At 39.2% G+C, this 23,430-nt stretch overlaps 1 protein-coding gene across 2 annotated transcripts in view; it reads left to right on the top strand.

Annotated features, from left to right (window-relative positions):
* LOC119028320 (guanine nucleotide-binding protein G(q) subunit alpha) overlaps window positions 1–23,430 on the top strand; it is a 36,915-nt gene that overhangs the window by 6,953 nt on the left and 6,532 nt on the right. The window contains exons 2-5 of one of the 2 annotated variants that reach the window (XM_037114154.1): window positions 13,584–13,768; window positions 14,874–15,028; window positions 17,727–17,855; window positions 21,383–21,512. In XM_037114154.1, coding sequence (XP_036970049.1) covers window positions 13,584–13,768; window positions 14,874–15,028; window positions 17,727–17,855; window positions 21,383–21,512 — 599 coding nt within the window. Of the gene's footprint in view, window positions 1–13,583; window positions 13,769–14,873; window positions 15,029–17,014; window positions 17,144–17,726; window positions 17,856–21,382; window positions 21,513–23,430 lie in introns of both variants that reach the window. The other variant, XM_037114155.1, reaches the window with a different exon arrangement.

Here is a 23,430-nt window from a genome sequence, read left to right as displayed (position 1 = left end):
GAACTCTTGATGCCTCAGCACACCAAGAGATGTTGGACAATTCCATGCTCCCAACTTTGTGGGAACAGTTTGGGGATGGCCCCTTCCTGTTCTAACATGGCTGTGTACCAGTGCACAAAGCAAGGTCCATAAAGACATGGATGAGATTTTGGTGTTAATGAACTTGACTGGCATGCACAGAGTCCTGACCTCAAACCGATAGAACACCTTTGGGATGAATTAGAGCGATGACTGAGAGCCAGGTTTTAACGTCCAACATGTGACCTCACAAATACACTTCTGGAAGAATGGTCAAAAATTCCCATAAACACAGTCTTAAACCTTGTGGAAAGCCTTCCCAGAAGAGTTGAAGCTGTTATAGCTGCCAAGGGTTGACCAATGTCATATTAAACCCTATGGATTAAGAATGGGATGTCACTTCAGTTCATGTGTGAGTCAAGGCAGGTGAGTGAGTACTTTTGGTAATGTATTGTAACAAGACTCTGGCAGCCTGCCATAGTCTAATTCGCTGTGCCATAGTCTCATATTGATCCAGACATGATTTTCACCTCTAATATTGGCACAGAAGATCTGTTACGTTTCGCATCCTTATTCCGCAAAGTGTCTCTTGCTCCCAGTAAGTCTACAGCCAAGCCCCCTTCTGTACATGGACACACGCTCTCTGTCTCTTGTGCTAACATTGTCTAGCCAGAGCTATACAATGTGTAGTAGAGTAAATTGTGATGACTGGACTATCACCAGGCAGCAGAGCCAAAGCTTAGTGTTATTTTGTTATTTTCTACATTTTATATTTTCCACATCTTCTCATTAATGATCATGTTGATTTCTTCGAGGGTAGCATGTCCCATTCCTCACTGACGGTCTGAGGTCCACCCCCATAGTCTCACTAAATCCTATAGGGAACCCCTGTATTTAATGCCTAGACCAGGGATTTATCAGTCAGCACTGGTACACATGTATTGAAGAATGGCCAAGTGCAATATTCACATCGCAGAAGCTGCAGTTATTTGATAAAATTCAAATATGTGGTGAAAAGGCATTTTAATGCAGCTCTAATCACTTCCATAGTAGAAACGTTTTTCTGTGATCATGTCATCGATGTCACTAGAATGCTAATGTCAGGTAAAACCATCACATGTACCGTATGTTCATTTTTAGAGAGAACGTCTTAATGCATGACTCAGCAGCCATTCTATGTATAGTACAGAGAACCACACCTGAAATCTTAAAGCTCCCATCCAATAGTTTTGTCATACACCCTTTTGTAGTCACAGCATGTCTAGGTATTAAAGGATAATTTCACCCACATAGGAAAATTCAGTCAGTATCTTCTCACCCCCATACTGAAGGAAAGTTGGGTGAAGTTTATTAATCCACAAAACCTTTCTTGAGCTTCACAGCAAAACAGCGTTTCCACATTCTCCTAAACAACTGAAATAGATGTAGACTCCATACAGCTCTTCCAGTGGATTCTGAGTCTCCCAAAGGCCCCGAGATCCCGAATTGATTTGAAAAAAAGTTATTCACACCTCAACAGACGCTCAAGCTCATGAACCCACTTCAGATGGGGTGTGCTTTTAACACTTTTAGCTCAGCCGCTTCAATTGCATTTTTGGCTTAAAAATGCTGTTAATAATCTTTTTTCATATCCCCAAGTCCCCATCTAGTTCAGTTGTTTAGGAGAATGCTGTTTTGCTGTTTTTTGGTGAATAGCAGAGCAAGAGGGGACCCAGCAGGGACTATGAGCCAAATTCAAATCCACAATATCGGAAAACGTTCTGTACACCTGAATTAATGAATGAAGGCCACAGGCAGTACAGGATATTTACCTGAACTCATAATTGAAATGGGAGTTAGTATATACTGTATATATGCACACACACTGAGCACACACTTCATCTGTCAATGTGCACACCGCTCAAACAGGTCGGTAGTATCTGGGTTAATGAGTGTTTGTTTTTTGGCAACACCCAAGGATGTCTCATGCATGGAGCCTACGTACGGCTATTATAGTTTCACTTAGTAAGTCCCACTGTAAGCCAAGCAGATAAGCCCTGTGCTAGCCATATTTATTTGAATCTCTGTTAGCTGCTGCCAAGGTAACAGCAGGCATGGCAGGGTTTTGTAGAAATCACTACATTTTAAATACAGATGCAGAGTACCTGCATGCAAAGATGACAGATTGACCCAAAAGAGACTTGCCTGAGAGTGTGTATATGTACAGGAGCATCGTGGACCATCATCAGGCTGCCATGTGGTATCCCAGCCATTCACATAGGCACAATAGCAGAGCTGAAGGCAGAGTTGGCAGATGCCTTCCTGTATCCTTACTCCCACAACTGTATGTCTAACGGCAAAGACTGACTCTCAGCCAGGGTTCATAATGCTAATCATCACCCACGTCAGCTGATTTCCCAGAAATCTCAAATTGCTAGACTCATACGGCCTGGCCTGACACTCTGGTGTGACTGTGCCAACTCACTGCTTGTTAGTTCAGCCAAATACATTTTTGGTTTATGTTCAGGAAGTTTTCTATCCACCGTGAAAGTCACATGCACTCCTAATTCAATTCTGTTTAGAAGTAAATTGTGTCAGAATTGTGTCAACCGGCTATCAGTTGGATACTGAATAGTTTTTTTTTATTACACTGGCATTTCTTGACCCAGCGTGACATTGTGTGGCACCTATTTTCCTTTCAACAGGAGAAAATTTGTTTCTATTGCTAATGGTTTCGCTGATAAGTATTTTGCATGTGCTTTTCCCTACATTTTTGGCTTCGCTGCTTTTCATGGTGACACATTCAATTAATTGTGAATATTTTTAGGATTTTTGACTACTCATCCAACAAAATAATATTTTTATTTAAATAAACATGAAATTGAATTGGAGAAAAAAAAAATCATTCACAGTTTCTTGAGGTTCACTGTGGTGTATTTATTTTTAATGTTTGATATACCAAGCATATTAAATTAATTGTCATATATGACAAAAAAATAGGCAATCCTCACAATTAAGAAGCTCAAACTAGAAATATCTGCGATTTTAGTCTGGAAACAAAATGCTAAAAAGATGAATAAATTATCAAAATGGTCTCAGTTAATTTCCTGTTGATTGACTGACTGACTAAATTCAGCGCTGGAGTTAATATGTATCACCTGCATTTCTTATTTTTGTCTGAATCACTTTTATCAGTGATTACTGATGTCGTCCAAAGGTGCCCTAAAAATATTTTGATGACTTTGTGGCATTCTGTATAACTTTTTCTAGGTTTACTCACTTCTTCACACAGCAGGTACAGCATATAAGGGGAAGGTTTATTCTTACATTATGCATGTGGCCATGGACTCTGTGCAATACATGCATTATACTACTATAAGAGTACAAGACAGTAGCTTATGCTAATGATGTAGCCCTCTTTATTGTAGGGAATCCACTATGTTTTGCTGGGTTTAGTTATCTGGGTAAAGTCACTCATTGTGTTCTAGTTTGACATTACTGCTCTTTAAACATAAGGTAATCCTTGTGCAAGATCAGCATCTCGCTGGCTTTTCTTTGCAAAATTTCATTGTATGTTTGTTCTCATGAAGGCAGATGCATTGATCAGCCACAACATTATAATCACTGACAGGTGATATGAATAACAATGATCTTGTAACAATGCACTCTTCTGCTGAGAATCCTTGGGTTTTGGCATTCATGTGGATGGCTCTTGACACACACCACCCATCCAAACACAATTGTGGACCAACTGCACCCCCTCATTGCCATGGCAGCCCCCAATACTACTGCCCCCCTTATGGGACTAAGCACCCTGACACACCACTAAAACTGCTCCAGATCATCTTGACAAGAGCCCAAGGTGTTGACCGGGCCTTCAAATTCCCCAGATCTGATTGAGCATCTCTGGGACGTGTTGGAACAAGTCCGATCCATGGCCCCACCCCCAAACATACAGGACCCAAAGGATCAACAACAAACATCTTGATGCCAAACACCATAGGACACCCTCAGAGGTCTTATGATGGTGTCTTTTTGGCTGCACAAGGTGAAAATTATTATTAAAATAGGCGTTTTTAAAGCTGTGGCTGATCGGTGTATGAGGACACCTACCTAAAACTAGTGCAGCCCAATGGAATAGTCGTGGAATAAATTCAAGAAGGTTATAATCCTATTTTATTAATTTATTAAAGTGTTTTACACATTTTTCAAATTTTGTGGGCTGTAATGCTGCTGTAGGACTGCATTGCATTTTAATGTGTATATGTCCACCCCATATCAACAGGTGTACCATGTTGTGAAAAGTAGCATTGATTAATATATGAAGGAGACCTGTAAATGGCAGGGTTTACTTACATTTTTATTTATTAACGCTACAGAATTCAAAATCTTCTTGAACTAATTTTACTGCCCTCGCCTGATGTCATCGTGAGCCGTTGCTCTGATGTATAAAAGGACTTGTTGGTCCACTTTGCGTAGGTGTGATATAAGTATACCTGTACAGGATCAGCCATCCCTTCAGTTTTTTGTCAGTCTTAAGTATGCAGTCCTAAGCCTCTGTGCCTAGTAGATGAAAAATTTAGTTTCACAGTGTGGTACGAAGGCAAGACAGGTAGGTGTTCGCAATTCTGTACTGTTTGGCAGCTCTGTTGGTTGAGCAAACTGATGTTGACACGCCCCAGGTTTCAGCAGTTATGTGGCAGTCAGGCCTGTGAGAGACTGCCCAGTGCTTCTCATGTCACCACCTGTCTGACTTGTTATTACGAATCTGTGTCGCCCCCATTAACACCGTCTCGCATCACTTAATGCCCTGGTTCATGTCTGAGGGTTGGGACACTAAGGCTGATGTTTTTGTTTTGTTTTTTTTTAAATTTTATTTTATTGTGAAGAATAAAACAAAAATATAGTGTCTACAGTTATAGACAGGTATAAACGACAGAAGAACTGTGGCTTGTTTTAGTTTGGCTTTGAACCTAAAGACCTGATCTTAAAAGCACATGAATTAATTACAAATTGTAGCACTTGCATTATCAGTTTAGTGCCTGGTGTGCTCATATGAAAAATCAAACTGGTCTGGATACCTTAAAAGATAAAAAGCTTTTTTGTATCTTTACACAGCGACACATCAGCAATGGGCAAGAGCCCAGATAAGTCTTGGACTAGGAAGAAGGAAGCTGAAGAGGGTGCACAGTTAGTTGAAGGATTGCAAACCGCAAATCCTGCATCCACTGGGAACTGCTGCCGTTCCAGCACAACTAACAGTTTGATTAAATGGAAACCAAAATAGACAAAATTATTATATTGACATCAAAGTCCTTTAGAAGGAAAATATGCCAAGAATTTTCTCTGAACTGGAAAAGAGAATTCTGCACTTTGGTTTCTTTCTCATTCTTTCAATCACCAGAGATCAAGTTGTTTTCCGTCCACTTCACACAGACTCATTTCAAACTTCCCTAGGCAGTACAGGAAAAGCTCTGGTCATTCAAACTGTTAGTAGATTAAGATATATCGGCACATACTGTGACAGGGATGGTTAGTTGGAGGAATGGCCTGTTCTGCTTGGTACCTGGTGCCCACTAGTCCATCTGCTGCATTTTGAAGTAGGAGATGGCTGTGTTTTTTTCCTTTTCTAAATGAGGTATGTCTAATATATGTACCAGAAAGAGGCAGGGTATTTTACAGTTGAAGAATAGATGTGTCATTGTTCAACAGGCTCATACCAGCATTTGCTCAGGTGTGTTGTTCTGCTGCTGCAAATTATTGTAAATAAACACATTTCTCAGCTTGATTCCATGTGTGAAGGAGTGTATAATCACAGTAATGTTTCCACTGTTGTTAAATTACAGTGCACAGATGGGACAAATTTGCAGGAACATTCATATATAACAGACAAGCAAACTAGCTTAAGTGTTCAACATTTGTTCAAAAATGTAATGCTAAATTGAAGATTGATTTTATTTCAGGCAGAGCTTTTTTTTAGTTGATCATTAGAAAACAATTTGAGTATTGTTTGTAATTTATTTAAAGCAAAACATCTCCAGTCCCCAAGTTCAATGTTTTCAACTTCTCAAATATGAATAGTTGGTGGTTTCCTTTCCTTCCTTACTTTTTGTATCATTGTAAACATAATACCTATACAGTTATATTTAAAAGCAGTATATTGTAAGGATGTTGCTTTTATAATGTCCATTTTAAAGAATTATGGCGTACAGTATTTATGATTAAGCGTTAATATATCTGAATTTGTCCATTTTGGCTGACTGTATCAGAAATTATTTTATCAAACACAGTGAATTGTTATTCTCTACAGCCTTTTCCCCCATCTCCTTTCTGATGAAGGCTCATGTTTTCCACCTATTACTAATTTCCTTATCTTTTATTTGTCCCATGTGGTCCTGTCTCTGCTGTCTTGTAGCTATACATATAACCAGTGGGAGGAGGATTGGGAGGTGGCGCGGTTCCATCTATCTCATGACAGGGAACAGTGACATGGGAAATGAATATGAAACAATTTTTATCTGTCACACACACACACACACACACACACACACACACACACACACACACACACAGCAACGAGGAGTTACTGTACCCATAGCAGCTGTACACTTGTACCATGTGCCAATATGACAATCCAAGTATTATTGTGATGCTGCCAGCCCATGCTCAGACAGTAAAATTTAGCAAGTAGTGTTTTTTTTAGTCTGTAAATGCTGGAGTCGGTCAGCTTGATGATGAAATTGTTTCAAGACCTGAGTACTGAGAGGGATTTAAAAGTTCCTTAAGTGCATTTGTGTTTCCACCACATCTTCATAACCACAAAGATTAGGCAAATTAGAAGATGGATTAGCAAATGCTTTGCTACATATTTAGGGCATTTACATTGTGTTTTGTGACTCACAGGTCTGATGATTAATTTAAGGAGACCAGTAGTAGTGGAAAGGATTCTGTTGTCATGACCTGTCCAATTGCATTGAATCAAACATGCAGATGAAAAGTTAAACAAAATTTAGCCAAGAAACATAACCAATGCACATGCTTCCATACAGGTTATGAAGAGCCATTTAATGTTTTGAGTATGAAATTTATATGAATCATATTTGTTGATTGTTCAGTCACCAGATCTGAGGCCAGTTGTTAACTCATCAAAGAATTTTTGAAAGAGAATCTACACGAGTATTGAAGAGTATTGAAACAGATTGCATTTCGGATTTTTATTACTGTACTTGGACACATTCATGTGTATATTTCAGTCTCCCTTCCCCTATTGACTCCCTTGAGCATTTCAATTCAAGTAAGTTTCTTAATTGTAAGTACTGAATTATTAAAAGCCAAATGAATTTGTTGTTACAAAAGCAAAATTACTCTTTGTTAAACAGAATTATTTATAATATTTGGTTGTTAGTAGTTTTATCAAAACATTAGAAGCGCTAAAATGTTGCACCTCGTCGAGGTGGTGCCCATTTTAACCATTTTAGACTGTTTGGTACAGCAGTTCTTAAACTTGTGATTGTTAAACCAGTGATGCTCAGTATCACAAAGTTGACCCAAGACTCAGGAATTAAACAAATATTATGCTCCTACGGTCAAAATTCACGTTTAAGTTCCTACAGATGTTCTTGGAGGAGTTCCTGGGGCCACTAGACAGTCATTCAGTCATTCAGTTCCTGTACAGTCAGCAAGCCTTCAGCAAAGGCTTTTCCAACACTGAGCTGAAGTGGACATCGCTTCCTGTTTGATGTGCTTGAGGAAGTTTTAAGGAATCATTTACTTAGAGCACCCTTCTCCTTCACTCTGTCACACTTTGCACCTCCTTCCTTTCCCTCTCGTCTCCTCAACTCTCTTTTGTTCTTTCCCTTTCAGTGTGGATGCCAAACTGTGCTTTAAGCTATTACTTTTCATGTAAACCATCGCTGAAATGTCTGTCCTGGCCTCCAGCTGGCCCGACCAAATGAAATGGATCTGTTTCAGACATTTTTTACTGGTCTTTGTAGTTAATGGTTATTTAGCAGAATGACTAATACCCAGTGCATGATGCAGGCAGTGTAACACAGTTCTGCGCTGGTTAACAGTCATGGCTATGTGATTGTTGGGCTTCTCTTCACCCTGCTCCCTCTAGCTCGGCTGTTTTTGAGGATTTCAAAATTGCTCAAGGTCTCTGGTAAACCTGTTGGGTCTCTGCTACCTGATGTTGTGGAGTGGATTTGTCTGACATGACTTTGGCTACTTGTCATTTGCTTTTTGATTTGAAATTGGGTTTATTAACTTTATTAACTCTTATTATCATAAGAGTTGTTTTGAGAGCTGCAGCCAAGGATCATTTTCATTATTCTGCTTAAATGGCTCAAATGTACGATATATTGGGTGACAGCTCAGTCTGTGGGGACTTGGCTTGGGAACTGGAAGTTGGCTAGTTCATGTCCAACAAATACCGTACAGGACAGTATTGAGTGTTGACTGGAGACTGGAGAGTTGCCAGTTAGGGTTGGGCAATTCATGCCAGCATTCCCTGCTTTGGCCCTGAAATCCTAGCACTAGTTCATGGCTGGTTTTGACCTATGATACTTTAATGGCACCAAAGAAATTGCGTCAGTACTGTCAAGTATCGAAAAATGTCTTGTCATTTGACACCATTTTTCAGTACCTAAAGAATTAATCTCATCAGTGTCAGTGAACCAGTAAGCATGCAGTGTGCTTGCTTTGCCAAGATCTAATGGCACCGGTGATTGACTGAATCAAGGTGTGCAGGAAAAACACTAGGTTACACCAAGAGACGGGGCTTCACACTATGTCTATGTGCAATGTAATCTTTTTGTTAAAACTTTATATATAATAGAAAATATCATTCAGGAACTGGTACTGAAGTCAAATTATGGGTAATGGTAGGCTGGGCAATATGTATGATAAGCATGTCATTTTCGAAATGCAAGACTGTATTTTGTCTTTAATTTTAGATATCGTTATATCATGATATGTCTTAAGTGTTGTCTTTTTCCTGGCTGCATTATAGTAAAATGATGTAATTTTCTGAATTTAACAGACTGTTCTCCTTGATTTAATACATTACTTGAACCTTGACATAGAAAAGACATTGGTCCTATCATTAATGCATATTTTCCTGGTGCATGTTAAGGTGCCTATTCCGGTGCTGGTCCCCACCAGCATTCCTTCCCTTGGGCCTAAAACCCTGGTGCCAGTTTACCTCCTTGGCTGAGCTGAGGTGCCCTTGAGCCCCTGCCATATCTCCAACTGCTCCCGGCCAATGCTGTTATGACTGTAGTATCTCTGCAACTGCATGGCTATAGCTCCTGTGTGACTTTCCCCCTTGGGGATTAATACAAAAAAAAACCTTATTAAATATGATAATACCATAGTAAAAATTCTCCATCATCGGTATTATTATTACAGCCTTCATGATGGTAGAATTTTTTTGCAGGCCTGATTCATAGGACTACTTTTGTTATTATTAGTACATATCAAACTGGCAGTTCAGTACATATTTATTTTAGGGTTCATAAATATAGATAGAAGGTTTAAGTACCCTATAGGAGGAGACCTATGTTGATGCAATTTAAAATCACTGTCCATTATTGGCTTCTGTAACTTTATATTTCCCATAGGATGAGAGTAGAGTACTGGCAGAGGACACATCCCACAATGGGATCACAAAAAGGCATGTAAGTTGCATGTATGACTGGGCTCTATGGAGACGTACTAAAGCCTATCAGCTGGGCATATCAGCTGGTGTTTCTGCCATGTATTTATGAGTCCAGTACAGGAGTTGCCATGGGAACTAGCATTACCCCTCAGGAGTAGCTCCAGTGAACGTACAGCAGCTTGTCCGTGAGAAATGCTTCTGCTGGGTTTTCCAGTTGGGCAGGAGAACAATGGGATCTGTTGACTTAAGCTGATCATGCCTGAGAGACATGCCCCTCTCCTCTGGTTGTGTGTGTGTGTGTTTGGAAAATTCAAAATACACATGAATACACTCTATTAACCAACAAAGCTGATATATCTAATTCATGTCCACATTTTTCTGCTCGTCAGTTTTAAAAGTTTTAGTGTGTACTCGGCACCAACCAGTAAAGAAAAGGAAAGCAGGGACATGTTCTCATTTATTTTCCTTTTCTTACTCCTTCACATCCCAGTAACACCCCCTCTCCTCTGTTCAGCTCTTTAGTCAATGAGAAAATTAACTCTGGTGCTGTGTCTTTACAATTGCTATTTATGTCCCTTTCTCAAAGACATAGTCTGTCTGAAGGGGAAACTCCAATGTTGCCTGACCTGCTTTCCACAGTGAAAGATCCTGTCTGGTTAGAGGGCACTCCTTCACTGTACACTCAACTGTGCTCTTCAGTCAGTGACAGTCAAACTTGAGTCTTATCATCATCCTTGGAAGACATTTCAGCGGTGCTTTGGGAATACCAGCTGTACTTTATAACACAAAGCACATTCCATCATTGAATCAGCCCCTACAGTTCTCTAAGACAATGTGGCTGTGAACATGATCAGTAACCCCCCCCCCCCACATACACACACATTTGCTATCTAATTCCTGATGTGCACTGGTAAGTCCCTCTTTTAGTCCAAGGAGGATGTAGAAAACCATACACTGTGTCCCCTTGAATACACACAGTGTTGCATCCCTTTTTTGGCCACACAAACATTGTGGCTGTATGGATGGCAAACCCAGCCAGTCCACTCCCTCATCCCAGATATATCCACTACTATTTCTGGGCCTTTTGGATGGATTGCTATGTACAATTTGTACATATATTTGTGGTCATGATGAATCCTAATGACTTTTGGCCATGTCTCATATATTCATAATAAGTAATTTTTCAAGCAACTGCTGGGAAGGGATATGTCACATATGTATTGAAATGAATTGTGGGCAATTACATCAGTGAAGTCTGAAGTCCACACCCCAAGTGGAAAGCTTGCTGGATGTGTCTTCATTCATACATGTTTTGGGTTTGAAATTCACACAGAGAGACTCAGACTCAGACTCAGACTCAGACTAAACTCTTGCTGATCTAAAGACATTCCCATGAGCCTCAGCAAGAGTTTCCATGCTAACATGCAAACCTCAGTCAACATGGCAAACATATTTCCTGTATAAGCATTAACTGAGGTGTAAAATAAAGTGGACCTACAGTACATGTAGACTTACAGAGCCACTAGCATTGTCATAGACTTGTTTTTCAGTGTGAAGCATCAATAGTTGGGTCAAGCATGCACAAATACCCATGATAGACGTGATAAAAACAAAATTATTGTCTGCATTCATGGCCATGTTCACACATGTTTCAGCTTTGTTTTTGGGTAGTCCATCTCATAAAGAACAAATATTCGAGGGAGGAGAAAAGAAAGGCAGGAACAGGCAATGAAACATCACTATTTTAGAATTTTGTGTCCATCACTGTTTTTTAATTTTCAAGTCATATTACATAATCATCGCGCAGTAGACGTATTATTTTGACATTTATATCAAGATTGTGTCAAATGTACATAACACCAAACAGCTGGTTACCATTTGTCATATATTAATTAAATATTGGATGTTCAGTCATTGCAGTTTGGAAATCTCTAGATGAATCCATGGTGAAAATAATTGTCAGTTGCAGCACAGGTTGAGATCACAGGAACAAAGACAAGAATGAAAGGTAGAGGCCAGAGTACACGTGTAGCTGAAACTGCGGTGACTCAGACTTGAATGTTGGGAGAAATGAGATGGAGATGAGTGGTGGAGCGCTGGAGCAGGGTTGTAGAGGAAGAAAATAGGTGGTGGAATGGGGGTGGAAGAGGAGGATTGTTCTGGAGAGAGAGCTGCATGGTCAAAACTGGAGGTTCATTTTGGGTTTACCCGCTACCTGCCTCATCTTTTGAATGTTCCTCTTTGGTTGATAACCACAGGGTAAGAAACACAATCTGGTCTCTAGCATCACATCACCAAGCATGGGAGAAGTCCTTTACTCACTGAATATGTCCATATACACAGAGCCTGCTTGAATAGCTGGTGTATTAAAGTGAACTGCGGGTTTCTAAGTAATTCTTTCTCAGCATGTGCAAGCAAGTTTCTTTCTCTATGACTTGGTCTTTCTGTGTGTTTATGCACATGTGCAATATGCATGATCACTGTAATACAAAATTGGAGGGGTGAACTCAGTTTACCCGAGCTGAGGTGAGCCATGCAGCCATCATGTGGTTACTCTGGGCTGCTCCGCTTAGCCAGACTGTCAGTGGAGCCTCTGCAGTAACCACGGCCAAAACAATGATTACATTGCATTGTTACATTTCACATCTCAGAACACTTGAACCAAGATGACAAGAGACAATGGCTTGTCTGGCAAAAACTTTTGTCCATGTGTATTTTAGACTTTGTTTAAATTCTTATCAAGAATCACAAATCCAAAGTTTTGTAAATCTTGTGTCTTGTGGCCCTTTTATGAAATTGGGCTGGCTCTGTAGAAGGAAGAGACAAATATATCATTGAAATTGGTGCTACTTGATCAGAGAAAAAGGAATGTGGTATCCCTGTTTGCTCAAAAGGTAGAAAACTACATCATCCAGAATGCACTGCTCTGCATCTGACAGTAAACACTCCCTCTCATCGATGGTGTACTGTGAGTTGGGCAGTGCTTAATGTCATGAAACAGTATGACAGCCAGCTGGTAACGAATGATACCATAATACAGCTCAACAATACACCTAAATATGTTTTTAAAACATTTTAGGTGAAAAAATAGCCAATGGAGAGGATTAGGGTTCATATTTTATCAGCGCTGCCTTGTTTTACAGTTTGATTTAAGTTTTTCCTACCCACATTTTCATAGTACAGAAACAATAAGACGGCCACTTCCAGGTCAGTGTTGTTTCGCTATTGCAGTACGGTAGAGTTCAGTCAGTTCAGCTAAAACACAGGGACTGAGTTGGCATTGAGGTCTTGACCACTGCCGGGGGGGCATGATGGTGCAGTTTCCTTCACAGCCCTGTGTCTCAGAAGCAGGGTGTAGGTGGACAGACGGGGTCAGTCTGTTGCAAAGATTGACCACTTTATAACCACAGAAATTTGAGTTATATAAAAAAGCTTTAATTTGTCAAAGTTGGAGTTTTGTGTTATTGTGCCTTCTTTACTTTATGGTTTAGTTTGCTCTTAGAGCAGCAGAAATGCATTTGCTGACAACATTAATATGAGAGATCTACTATATTATACCATCAGTTGTACATGGATGGATGGATTGTAGCTTGTAATCAGTTATTGTGGTAGTGATCCATTTTTCAAACAGGTGTTGTACATTGCACTTGTACTACTGTTTATTTCTATCATTGTTTGTTTGCTTTATTTAGCAGTTTTCCCATTACACTGTTTAATATTACATAATATTTATCAACAGACAAGAACTATCACCGCGTCTCTTTTTTTTTTTTTTTTTTTTTCTATTTTCTTTCCTTTGTAGGTAATGACTGTAGGATACTATATTTTGTCTGCATGTCCACCGCTGGATCTCTTTACACCATCAGCAGTCTTATGTATCATAAGTTCTTCTTGTCTAACCTCCTGTCTCATCATGTTTTCCTTTAAGGTACTGGAGAGAGTGGAAAGAGCACCTTCATCAAGCAGATGAGAATAATCCATGGGTCAGGCTACACAGATGAGGATAAGAAGGGCTTCACCAAACTGGTCTACCAGAACATCTTCACCTCAATGCAGTCCATGATCCGTGCCACCGAGACCCTCAAAATCCCGTTCAAGTATGAACAGAACAAGGTAAAAAAAAAGAGAATGAAAAAAAATGTTGTTGTGTTATTGAAGTGCATATCAGTGTCCAAATACAAAGTATCTATAACTTTATAAATGACAAAATCATACCTATAAATGTTTTCTTTTTTCCAACTGTCACTTATTTGTAATGTTATATTAAAAATGTAAAACTTTAGATTTGATTGATGTGTAGTTTTGATAGTAAAATAGTCAATAAGTCAATTTAAGCTACTTAGATGGGTCCTGCTAATATAAACAATGTAAACAGTATGAGATCTCCTTTCTTAAAATTTTTCCTCAAAACTACATAGTGCACCTTTCAGTGATAGGGCATATGTGATGTTTAAAGCCTTTTGTGGCTTCTGGGAGCTGTGTGAAGTCGGATAAATCGCCTCTATTGATGTCACTTGTTAGGAACTTGGTCAGAAATGAACTTGGCAGAACTAGTGAGGCAAGCAGCTCAGAACTACATTAGTGTAGCATAATTCATCCGATTTGCTGAAAAATCTGTTGGTTGTGTAGTTTCATTATAGGTCATGTATAGGCCAAAGAAAGAAGAATACATGGTTTAAAAGTTATGAAACTCAGGTTCTGTTGCATTGATCTTTAACCTTTTCTTTCCTTTTCTTTGTAAACCTGAGTTTGATAATGTTCCAGCCTCCCACCGCTGGTTGCTTGTCCAGTGATCAGTGTCAATGGTTGCTCAGTTAAACACTTGTGTTCAGTTCATCTAATGTGAACCACATTCAAATATGTCATAAATCTGGTAAGAAGATAAGATGTAAAGTAAACTGCGGGAACTGTAGCCTGTAACAATCCACTGTAATGGAATCCAGGCCACATACTATGTATTCTTTAAAGTGTAGTACCATAAACAGAATCTGTACTTTCAGTAATATAATACCACAGGTTGTAAATGTTGCCAGTATAGAGAGACATAAGATTTCCCTGAACCTAACAAAAAAACAGCCATCAACATCTACTTGGAGATTTGGATGTTGAAACTGTTGAATTTCAATAGCTAATTAAATTTTTGCATAAAATCCACATTCCCCTTATTCATATGTTGATGATGAAAATGTGTTTTTCTTATCTTTTGTTCTTCTACCAGAATAATGCCCAAGTGGTGCGCGAGGTGGATGTGGAGAAGATTTCATCATTCGATCAGCCGTATATCAGTGCGATAAAGATGCTGTGGGCTGACCCTGGCATCCAGGAGGCCTACGATCGCAGGAGAGAATACCAGCTCTCCGATTCGACCAAATAGTATGTCTGCAAATCATGAATGTGCTGGGATGACCCATTATTTACTTTATATGTACAACTGGAGAAGCAGTATCGCTTGGCAACTTTGACCTCCAAGTCATCCACTTTAATATGATGAAATTAATAAATATCAGTTGCCATAGTAAAGACATGAATGATGAAATCACAGTTGCATTAATAATGTTAATAGCCCTTATTTCAGCAGTTTTAAATCTATGTTAACATCCACTTGACTAGAGGAAGGGAAGGGAGTTGAGGCAGATGGGGAGAGTTGGGAAATGGAAGAAATGTTGGCAGTTTTATAAATGACTGCTAATAATATCAGGGCTAATTCCAACCTGCGTTAATCTATTTCAGACTAATATGTCTCCTTTATAAAGATGAGGAATTAAAGCTTATGCATAGATGGTTTTGTGAATACTCATTATTTTTTTTTTATTATGAGCTCCTGATAACTAAAACAGGGTTTCTGCAGATCCTAAATTCTAAAATCCAGCAATCTGAATTGTAGGCCTTATAATGTCTTAAAATTAGGGATGCACAATATATATTGGACCAATAAATTATCGACCGATAATGGAAGATTTACATTATCGGTTGTCGGCAGATAATTACATTTTAGCCAATAGATTTGTTGACTTAATAGGTGCAGCATTTACACACAATATGTTGCGGTATGTACCTTTTTTTAAAATTGGTGTACAGGCCGCCAATATATACAGAGAAGAAAGTGCGGAACAGCAATGCTGTGGTCATGTCCATGACGTTGAGCTGCTGCACCTGTGTAGAAGAAGACAACACAATTGTTACTTGCAATATGTGTTTGGTAAGTTTTTGGAGAGGAAGTGTAGTCAATGAGATCAACACAACAATTCTTATTTAGAGCTATGAATAATAAATCATCCATCTTTACTCGCCTTAGCCTTTTACCCTCAGGGGTTCAACTACAGGTTATGAACTTATTTTTTAAAATATAAAATGTGAAATTATTATTGATTACTGATATTGGCTGAAAACATCCATATTGAGCATCCCAACTTAAAATTTTGACTGATCTTAAAAATTGATTAAAACGTGAACTTGCGTTTATGAAGGTGTATTACATTCAGTCTCTCTTTTAAATGCGTTTGGGGAAACAGTGGTATTGACACACACACGCAACAAACCGTAACCGACGTGGAGCCAAGAACCACTAATGCAAACTTTGCGGCCCAGTCACACCCAGCTAGAGTATCAGGGTGTGGTTTCTGGGTTAATGTGGTGTCTCCTCTCATCAACAAGGTAGCTACTTCTTAAAGCAATTTATTAAAACTGTTTCCGTCAATGTAATTTCCATGTATTACATCTGTTGATACACGATCTGGCTTGAGAAAAGCATGTTTAATGCCTGATGGAAGTCAGCTGAAAATAGCCTCTGTATTGATATTGATGACTGTTTGCTCTTTCACTGTTAACACAATGAGATTTTTGATAAACAATCATCTTTAATGTAAATATAATGACTAACTGGGTAAAAGTAAGTATTAAAACAAGAATAACATTTCTGTTAAGTTAAAAAAAATGTTTATACATTCACTGTGATGCAGCCTTTAAAACCAGGAAAAGACAACACTCAGGCCACATCACTATAACCGGAATCTAAGATGAGATGTAGTCTGATATCATGATAATGACATGATAACTTATACATTGCCAAGACCTAATAGTAAGTCACCTAAAGCTGCTTTCGAAAAGACTCAATATTGTAGTGTATTCACAACAGGAGCATCACTAAAAAATAATTAAATCCCTTTGCAAGTATTTCTCGGAATATATTTATGAAGGTTTTAAAAAGTCCTTAAAGTGTCTTGCAGAAAGACTTTTATCGTAATTATAAAATGAAAGTTTTATAATTATATATTTGTCTGCTTTTTGTATATTTGTGTGCATGTGGTTTGCCTACATGTACTGTACATCTTTTTTCATGTGTCCCCTCCCCCTCCACAGTTACCTTAATGATTTAGAGCGAATAGGAACGCAGGGGTACGTGCCCACTCAGCAGGATGTGCTGCGGGTTCGAGTGCCCACCACCGGCATCATTGAGTACCCATTTGACCTGGAGAATATTATCTTCAGGTACCAGTGTCAAGTGCTGCCGATTGTGTCACTGGTTGGCTAGCTGCCAAACAGTTGGTCAGCCAGTTGGAAACCGTCGACACCGCTTTCGGCATCTACCCTGTGCTACACAGCGTGGCTCAGCACTTTAACACATCCCTGATGGTACACTCTCAAAGACTGGCCTCAGACCGAGCCTCAGACCTCTTTCCTGTCAAGACTCACCAGAAAAGCAGTCATTTCTATTTTCACCCAGCCAGTCAATGTTGGCCTCTTGAGTGCTAAATCATCTTCTGGAGTCAAGTTAAAGGTTTTTGCTCTCCTAAACCTTCTCTGAGAGCAGTTTGAGGGGGAGCAGAGAATGAAATGGAGGAATGTTTTGTCTTTGGGAGCTGCCATCAAGGATGAAGCTAAATTCCTGAGAAGATTGGGGGGTAGAGGTACAAAACATCGCCTAATCCCCTCATAACTCTTGGGAATGGTTTTCTATGGTTACATCTGGACTGATCCACTTGCTTTTGGAGAGGGTGCGCTGTATCTGCTGTTATGCTTCACTTTCTTTTTCCTCCCTTTCTCTGTCTTTTGTTGTCCTTCTTGTCTCTAGCTATCTAAGTGATCTGGATCGTATTGCTGAATCGTCCTATCTGCCAACCCAACAGGATGTGCTTAGGGTTCGAATCCCAACCACTGGGATCATAGAATACCCTTTCGACTTGCAAAGCATCATTTTCAGGTAGAGGAAGAACAACACTACTTTTACTAACCCTACCTTTGTACCGTACTAGTGGTCTACTTTCATATTAAAATCTAAAACGCCAACTTAATTTACCTACAACATGTTTTGCTTCCCCATTTTTTCTCAATACGTACATAGTCCATACAGTTATTAGCTGTACATTCAATGTGTAATGTTATGGTAGATTAGTACTAGAGTATAACTACTATACTAGTCAGTTGGAAGATGTCTAGTTTGTATTCTGTTTGCAATAACTTAATATTTCTGGGACACAGTATAAAGGGTGTAAACTGTGAGGCCAATGTTGAGCATATAAAATGGTGAAGGATAACATGCATGCTGAATTCAGTGCAGGAATGGCAGACTTTGCCACTAATAGATTATGGATTAAAAAAAAACAATAATAATAATAATTTTAAAAAATGTAGATGTACTTACTGAATGTGAAAGAATGGAATGGCTACCGCAGAAAAATGCAGACATTCTAGTCAATGGTATCAAAGATGGGGTTTGATTTTATGAAGCCTTCAAAATCATGTCTAAGACAATTTACCTAAGTTAATTCTCCAACATCAGAGTTTACTGATTTTTGTCTTTATATGTTAGTAGACTGACTAACTTAAGGTTTTGGATTGTTCGTAGGAGAAAACAGACAATTTGATGACAAACCTCATGATGTACATTTTTCACCTTTCAATGAAAACAATGAATATCAAAGAAGTTTGATTACTCGGTTAAGTAGTGTGCGCCTTGGGATTTGTTAACTTCACTGTTGAACAACCACCAGCGCTGATAAAAGTCTATGTGACTCAGGCAGAAAGGTTCACAGATGAGGAAATGTTTTGAAGTCTCTTTCACGTTACATTTAGTCACGTTCACTGACTTCCTTCCTCACTGTCTGATGTATCATTCGAGGTTCCCCAAAAGTTATAATGACAGGCAACCAATTGAGTAAAATTGGAGATTTCATTGGGGTTGAACATTGTACTTGCATTATTCAGAATATTTCCAACAAAGCTCAAAAAATGTTGAACATATAGGTGTCATCGTTTTTGGTTGGTCTAACTTTAATATAGGAATGTTTAAGGAAGGAGATGTTGTATTGACAGCTCCGGAAAAAGAGGCACAAGACCAATAAAGAGATCGAGAAATGGAGCTCGTCTGTGGTGTTTAAGTGGTCTCTAAACCCCCACACATTAAAATCCGGCCCCGACTTCTACATATATCTATATTGTTACCTTCAAGCAATCCATAATATGGCACAATACAATTAAGCCTATATTAAAGGCTAATTGTAAAATATGAATGTTTAGATCATTATTTATGGATGCCAAGTTTGCATGTTCAGAAACTGAGAGGCTCAAGAAGGCAGCATTCCTACATAATAATCCTTCCCAGTTTTTCTGCATTGCCCAGAGACACAGCCTTGAGGACTTGGCACAGAGATGGTCACCAAAACGTAGAGCAGCTACCCTTCCTCCTTCTCTTGCAAACCCCCCCCCCAGAGAAGATGAGGAGATAGAGATGGACTCAGGGAACAAGAGCGATTACAGAAGAGTGCAAATCGATAGGAAGCCATCATGTCAGCCCCCTCCTACGCTTGGCAAGGCTAGAAATAACTCTGCTTGCAATGAGGTTGTGCTGAAGAGGTTCCCAGCAGCTCTGCTGCAGCTAGCAGATAGGCTCTACTCTGCCCGCCTGTGCTGCTGATGGTGAATCACTATATGCTCTCAATGACTTCAGTCTTGAGTTAACAGACCGAAAATACAAATATGAAGCAGGAATAAGTGTGAGGTGTCTTACTGGGAAAAGAGCATTATTATCGTTCCATCTTGATTTAGTGAATTATGAGAATGTGTTATGTATATATGTGTTATATGTTATATTGCTATGGTTATGCATGGAGGATCAGATGGTCCACAGCCTGAAAGTCATGTACAGTAACAAGCACATATGGGATTGTATTGCTTCTGCTTGCAGTTGGCAAGGCCTGAGCTACAACAAGGAAGCCTTTCATAGACAAACATCTCCATTAGGCTTGCTTCCTTCTCTTTTAATTGGCTTTTGAAGTCACAGAAAATGTCATTTTACTGGCTTATCCAGCATAGGAGAGCTTATCGTACTAAGTAGGTCACTCATCCTTGCTAAAGGAAAGAAGGAGGTCGTCTGTTGCGTTTTATTTTAGGCCGGCTCTTGTGGAGGACTCCATTTATCAATGCCGTCCCTCTGTCTGGCAGACTCAGACAGCGAGTCTCACCTTTGTGATGTGTGATCAAAGTTTCGCAGTCCAGCTTTTGAATGATATTGGGTATTGGGTGACATTCACTTAACTGATGAGCACAGCCAGAGTTTGATTCAACATCTTCTTGTACATCTCCTCTGTTCGGGCAGCATTTGGTCTTCAGTCTAATTTGATTTATTTCCTTTTTTTTTTTTTTTTTTTTTTCTTTTTTTTTCGAAAATTCATCCAATAAAAATATGGACATTAAAATGGAGCAAATGGAAAATCACTTTATCCAAGAGTCGATCTGTGTCTTATACCCCAGAATGGAAACCCATAAGTCATCCCTTTACAAACTCATTTTTCATTTTTCTCACAGTCTTCAATGTTTGTTCCTTGGTTTACCAATTCTTTAATATTCCATTTCTTACTCATCTTTGTTCCTTCAAACACTGCCTTTCTCCTCCTCCATTCACTACTTGTTGCTCCTCTACTTTCCCTCACATATAACACACATTACAGGCCCTTTCAAATACCAATACTACTTTCTGTCTTTTTCATTGACACCTCAACATCTACTTTGCGGAGACGGGAGTGAAGGCTGGCATTGTTTGTACACATACATACACTTCCTTGTAGTTATTTTGGTTCACCATAAGGAAGTTTCTCTGTCTGCTCTGTGATTCACGCTGCAGATTCTCGCCTCACATTTCCTCTTATTGTATTCTTGGTGCAAAAGGGGTGTTTGGCTTGAAGTACGCTAGAATCATTAGATATTAAGTTGAAGTTTTGCACTAATGGTCAGACCACACTGGCCTTGTATAATATTGTTTGTGGATACAAAGCTTAGTGTAAACTAAAATGAAAAATTAGGCCACATTTTACAAGATGAATGTCTCTGTGCACTCATAAATGTTCTGTTTGAAAATTAATGGAAAGGCCCAGATTCTTGGCTCATGGCTCATCAAAATTGGTTGAGGATTTCCTCTGGTGCCTCTATTACAACATATTAAATTAAATGTAATATGTTATTGTTAAAGTGCGCCATATGTATTTTGATTTTCTGTAGTTCAAGTTTTATTTGTTTGACACCCTGATTACTTCCAAGATTTAACAAAAGTTAATCCTTGAACTAATGAATGCAATGCATGCTTCTCTTTGTGAAACTAATTCTGAGGTTAAAACACCTAAACTATAAAGATAAAACTGATTTGAGTGATTAAGAGCTAATTGTAGTGTCTCTCTCTTTTATGATTCTTTCTGCCCTCTGTTTGGTGGCCCTTCCTCTCATCCCAACAATCAGGATGGTGGATGTGGGGGGTCAGAGGTCAGAGAGGAGGAAGTGGATCCACTGCTTTGAGAACGTCACCTCCATCATGTTTCTGGTGGCGCTCAGCGAGTACGACCAGGTCCTAGTGGAGTCGGACAACGAGGTGAGACGACGAGCATGCGCACGTACACACTATGCAGCAGCCTGCTTAGTATCCTACACTTGCATTACAAGTTTCACATTAACTGGACTCATGAACAGTTGAAGCAGCACTGCTCAGTGTTGTTACACTGACAATGGATCAAATGACTGAGGGTTGTTTAAAGTTGACAACTGGTTCCCTGTCAGCTCTTTCAGGAGTTTAAGCAAGTTTCAGCGCATTGTTTTTGTTTTTACAGCCTGCGGCATCTTCATCCTTACTACTCTCATCAACCTAATCTCCAGCAGCAGAAGGCAGCTGTTTTTAGTGACAAAGCTCAGATAAAACCTGCTGTACATCAACAACAACTGCTCAGCACTGAACAGCTAAAGAGTTCGATAATTCCCTCATAAGTTGTATGAAATAATGTTTTTAATTAAAATGAATTGAAAGTAATTAAAAGTATTTTGCAATTACAGAATAAAAAACATGTTTTCTACAAACTAATATTATATTTTAATAGCCTCAATATGGGTTGGAGTTTATTGAGCCAGCTGTTGAAAAGCAACAGACAATTTAATTTAAATTTTTTAGATCATTCAAGTAACTCTGACAAACAAGTTAACGTAAATCAAGTCAAAACTGTTTTCTAATCAAAGAACATCCAACATATTTCACATATTATTTGTGATTAAACAATAATCATTTGTTTAGGCTACTCGACCATCAATCAAAGAAATTGCTTAGAATTTTACAGCAACCCTAAAGTAGTTAAAATTCACGTTTTATTAATGTATGCTATTAAACTACCCTATGGCATAGTCATAAAAAGTAATGCTTAATGGTGAATCTCTCATAACCAACAAAAAGAGGTCTTGTATCTCTTATTTTATTTGAGCATGTCGTCAGCTCTGACTCTTCTCCTTTCAGATGGAATTATCGCTAATAAAGCTAATGTGATCAGCCGCTGCATGCCCTCTGCTCCTCTCCTGACAACAAACCCTTTCTCTGACCTGATCATATGACATCTGGGTTTCATTAACCAGATCCAGCTGCCAGCTTGACTCACTATATCTGCTGTACATCGTACTACAATTTACTGGTGTCCATGTTTGTTAACCGCATACACATACTGTACTTTGTCTTCAGCAGGCCTGTTCAAGTGTCGGGCCTTATTGAGCACACAGGGACAGGAACATGTTTTCATTTTTGTAGGTTACTGTTGATTTGCTTTTCCTGCTTGTAATGCGTACATGGTCACAGTCAGTAGGCCACAATGGACAGTTTTGATGCTGTTACTGAGCCCTGATTGACGGCTGAGACGAGGCTGGGCGGCATTTAGGCACCACAGTCTGAAGAGATTATCCTGTCGTGTTGACGGGCTCAAGACCGAGACTTTGACCCGACAGACCAGCCAGAGCCTGATGAGATTGTTTTCAAACATCTTTGATTTCATCAGGTCAAGTGTGGCTGGGATCATAGTATGACTTCTCGAGACTAAACTGCGGGAGTGATACTTGCAAAGGGCTTCGATTAGAAAGAGGAAGAGGAGCTCTTAGCTTTTGGTAGTTTACATGAGTAGGTTTCAGACAGTAGGTTTGTGCCTTGATTAGTTAACATTTTTAATTTTTGTAGTTGCTTTGACAATCTTAAATGTCCCTTGGCTGTTTCTCATACTACAATTTCTTGTCTTTACTGTAAAACCTGGAGTAACTGCTGCACTATGATGCTGTCCAACTACAGTCCATCACTATTAGCAAGCTAATATTTTGTGTCAGAAAAGGCCCTCAACGAACATAAACACACAGGGTCCAAATATAACCTAACATTGTCTTTGTGCATTCATGAAGAAACAATGGCGCACTGACTATTGATCACAGCTATGCCATGCTAGCAATGTTGGCAACCATACAACCTTAGAAAGTAACATTGCAGGTTTATA

The sequence above is a fragment of the Acanthopagrus latus genome, chromosome 11 (assembly GCF_904848185.1).
Source record: "Acanthopagrus latus isolate v.2019 chromosome 11, fAcaLat1.1, whole genome shotgun sequence".
NCBI classification, from domain to species: domain Eukaryota; kingdom Metazoa; phylum Chordata; class Actinopteri; order Spariformes; family Sparidae; genus Acanthopagrus; species Acanthopagrus latus.
Note: the sequence above shows the minus strand (reverse complement) of the source record. Positions and strands in the feature narration are given on the sequence as shown.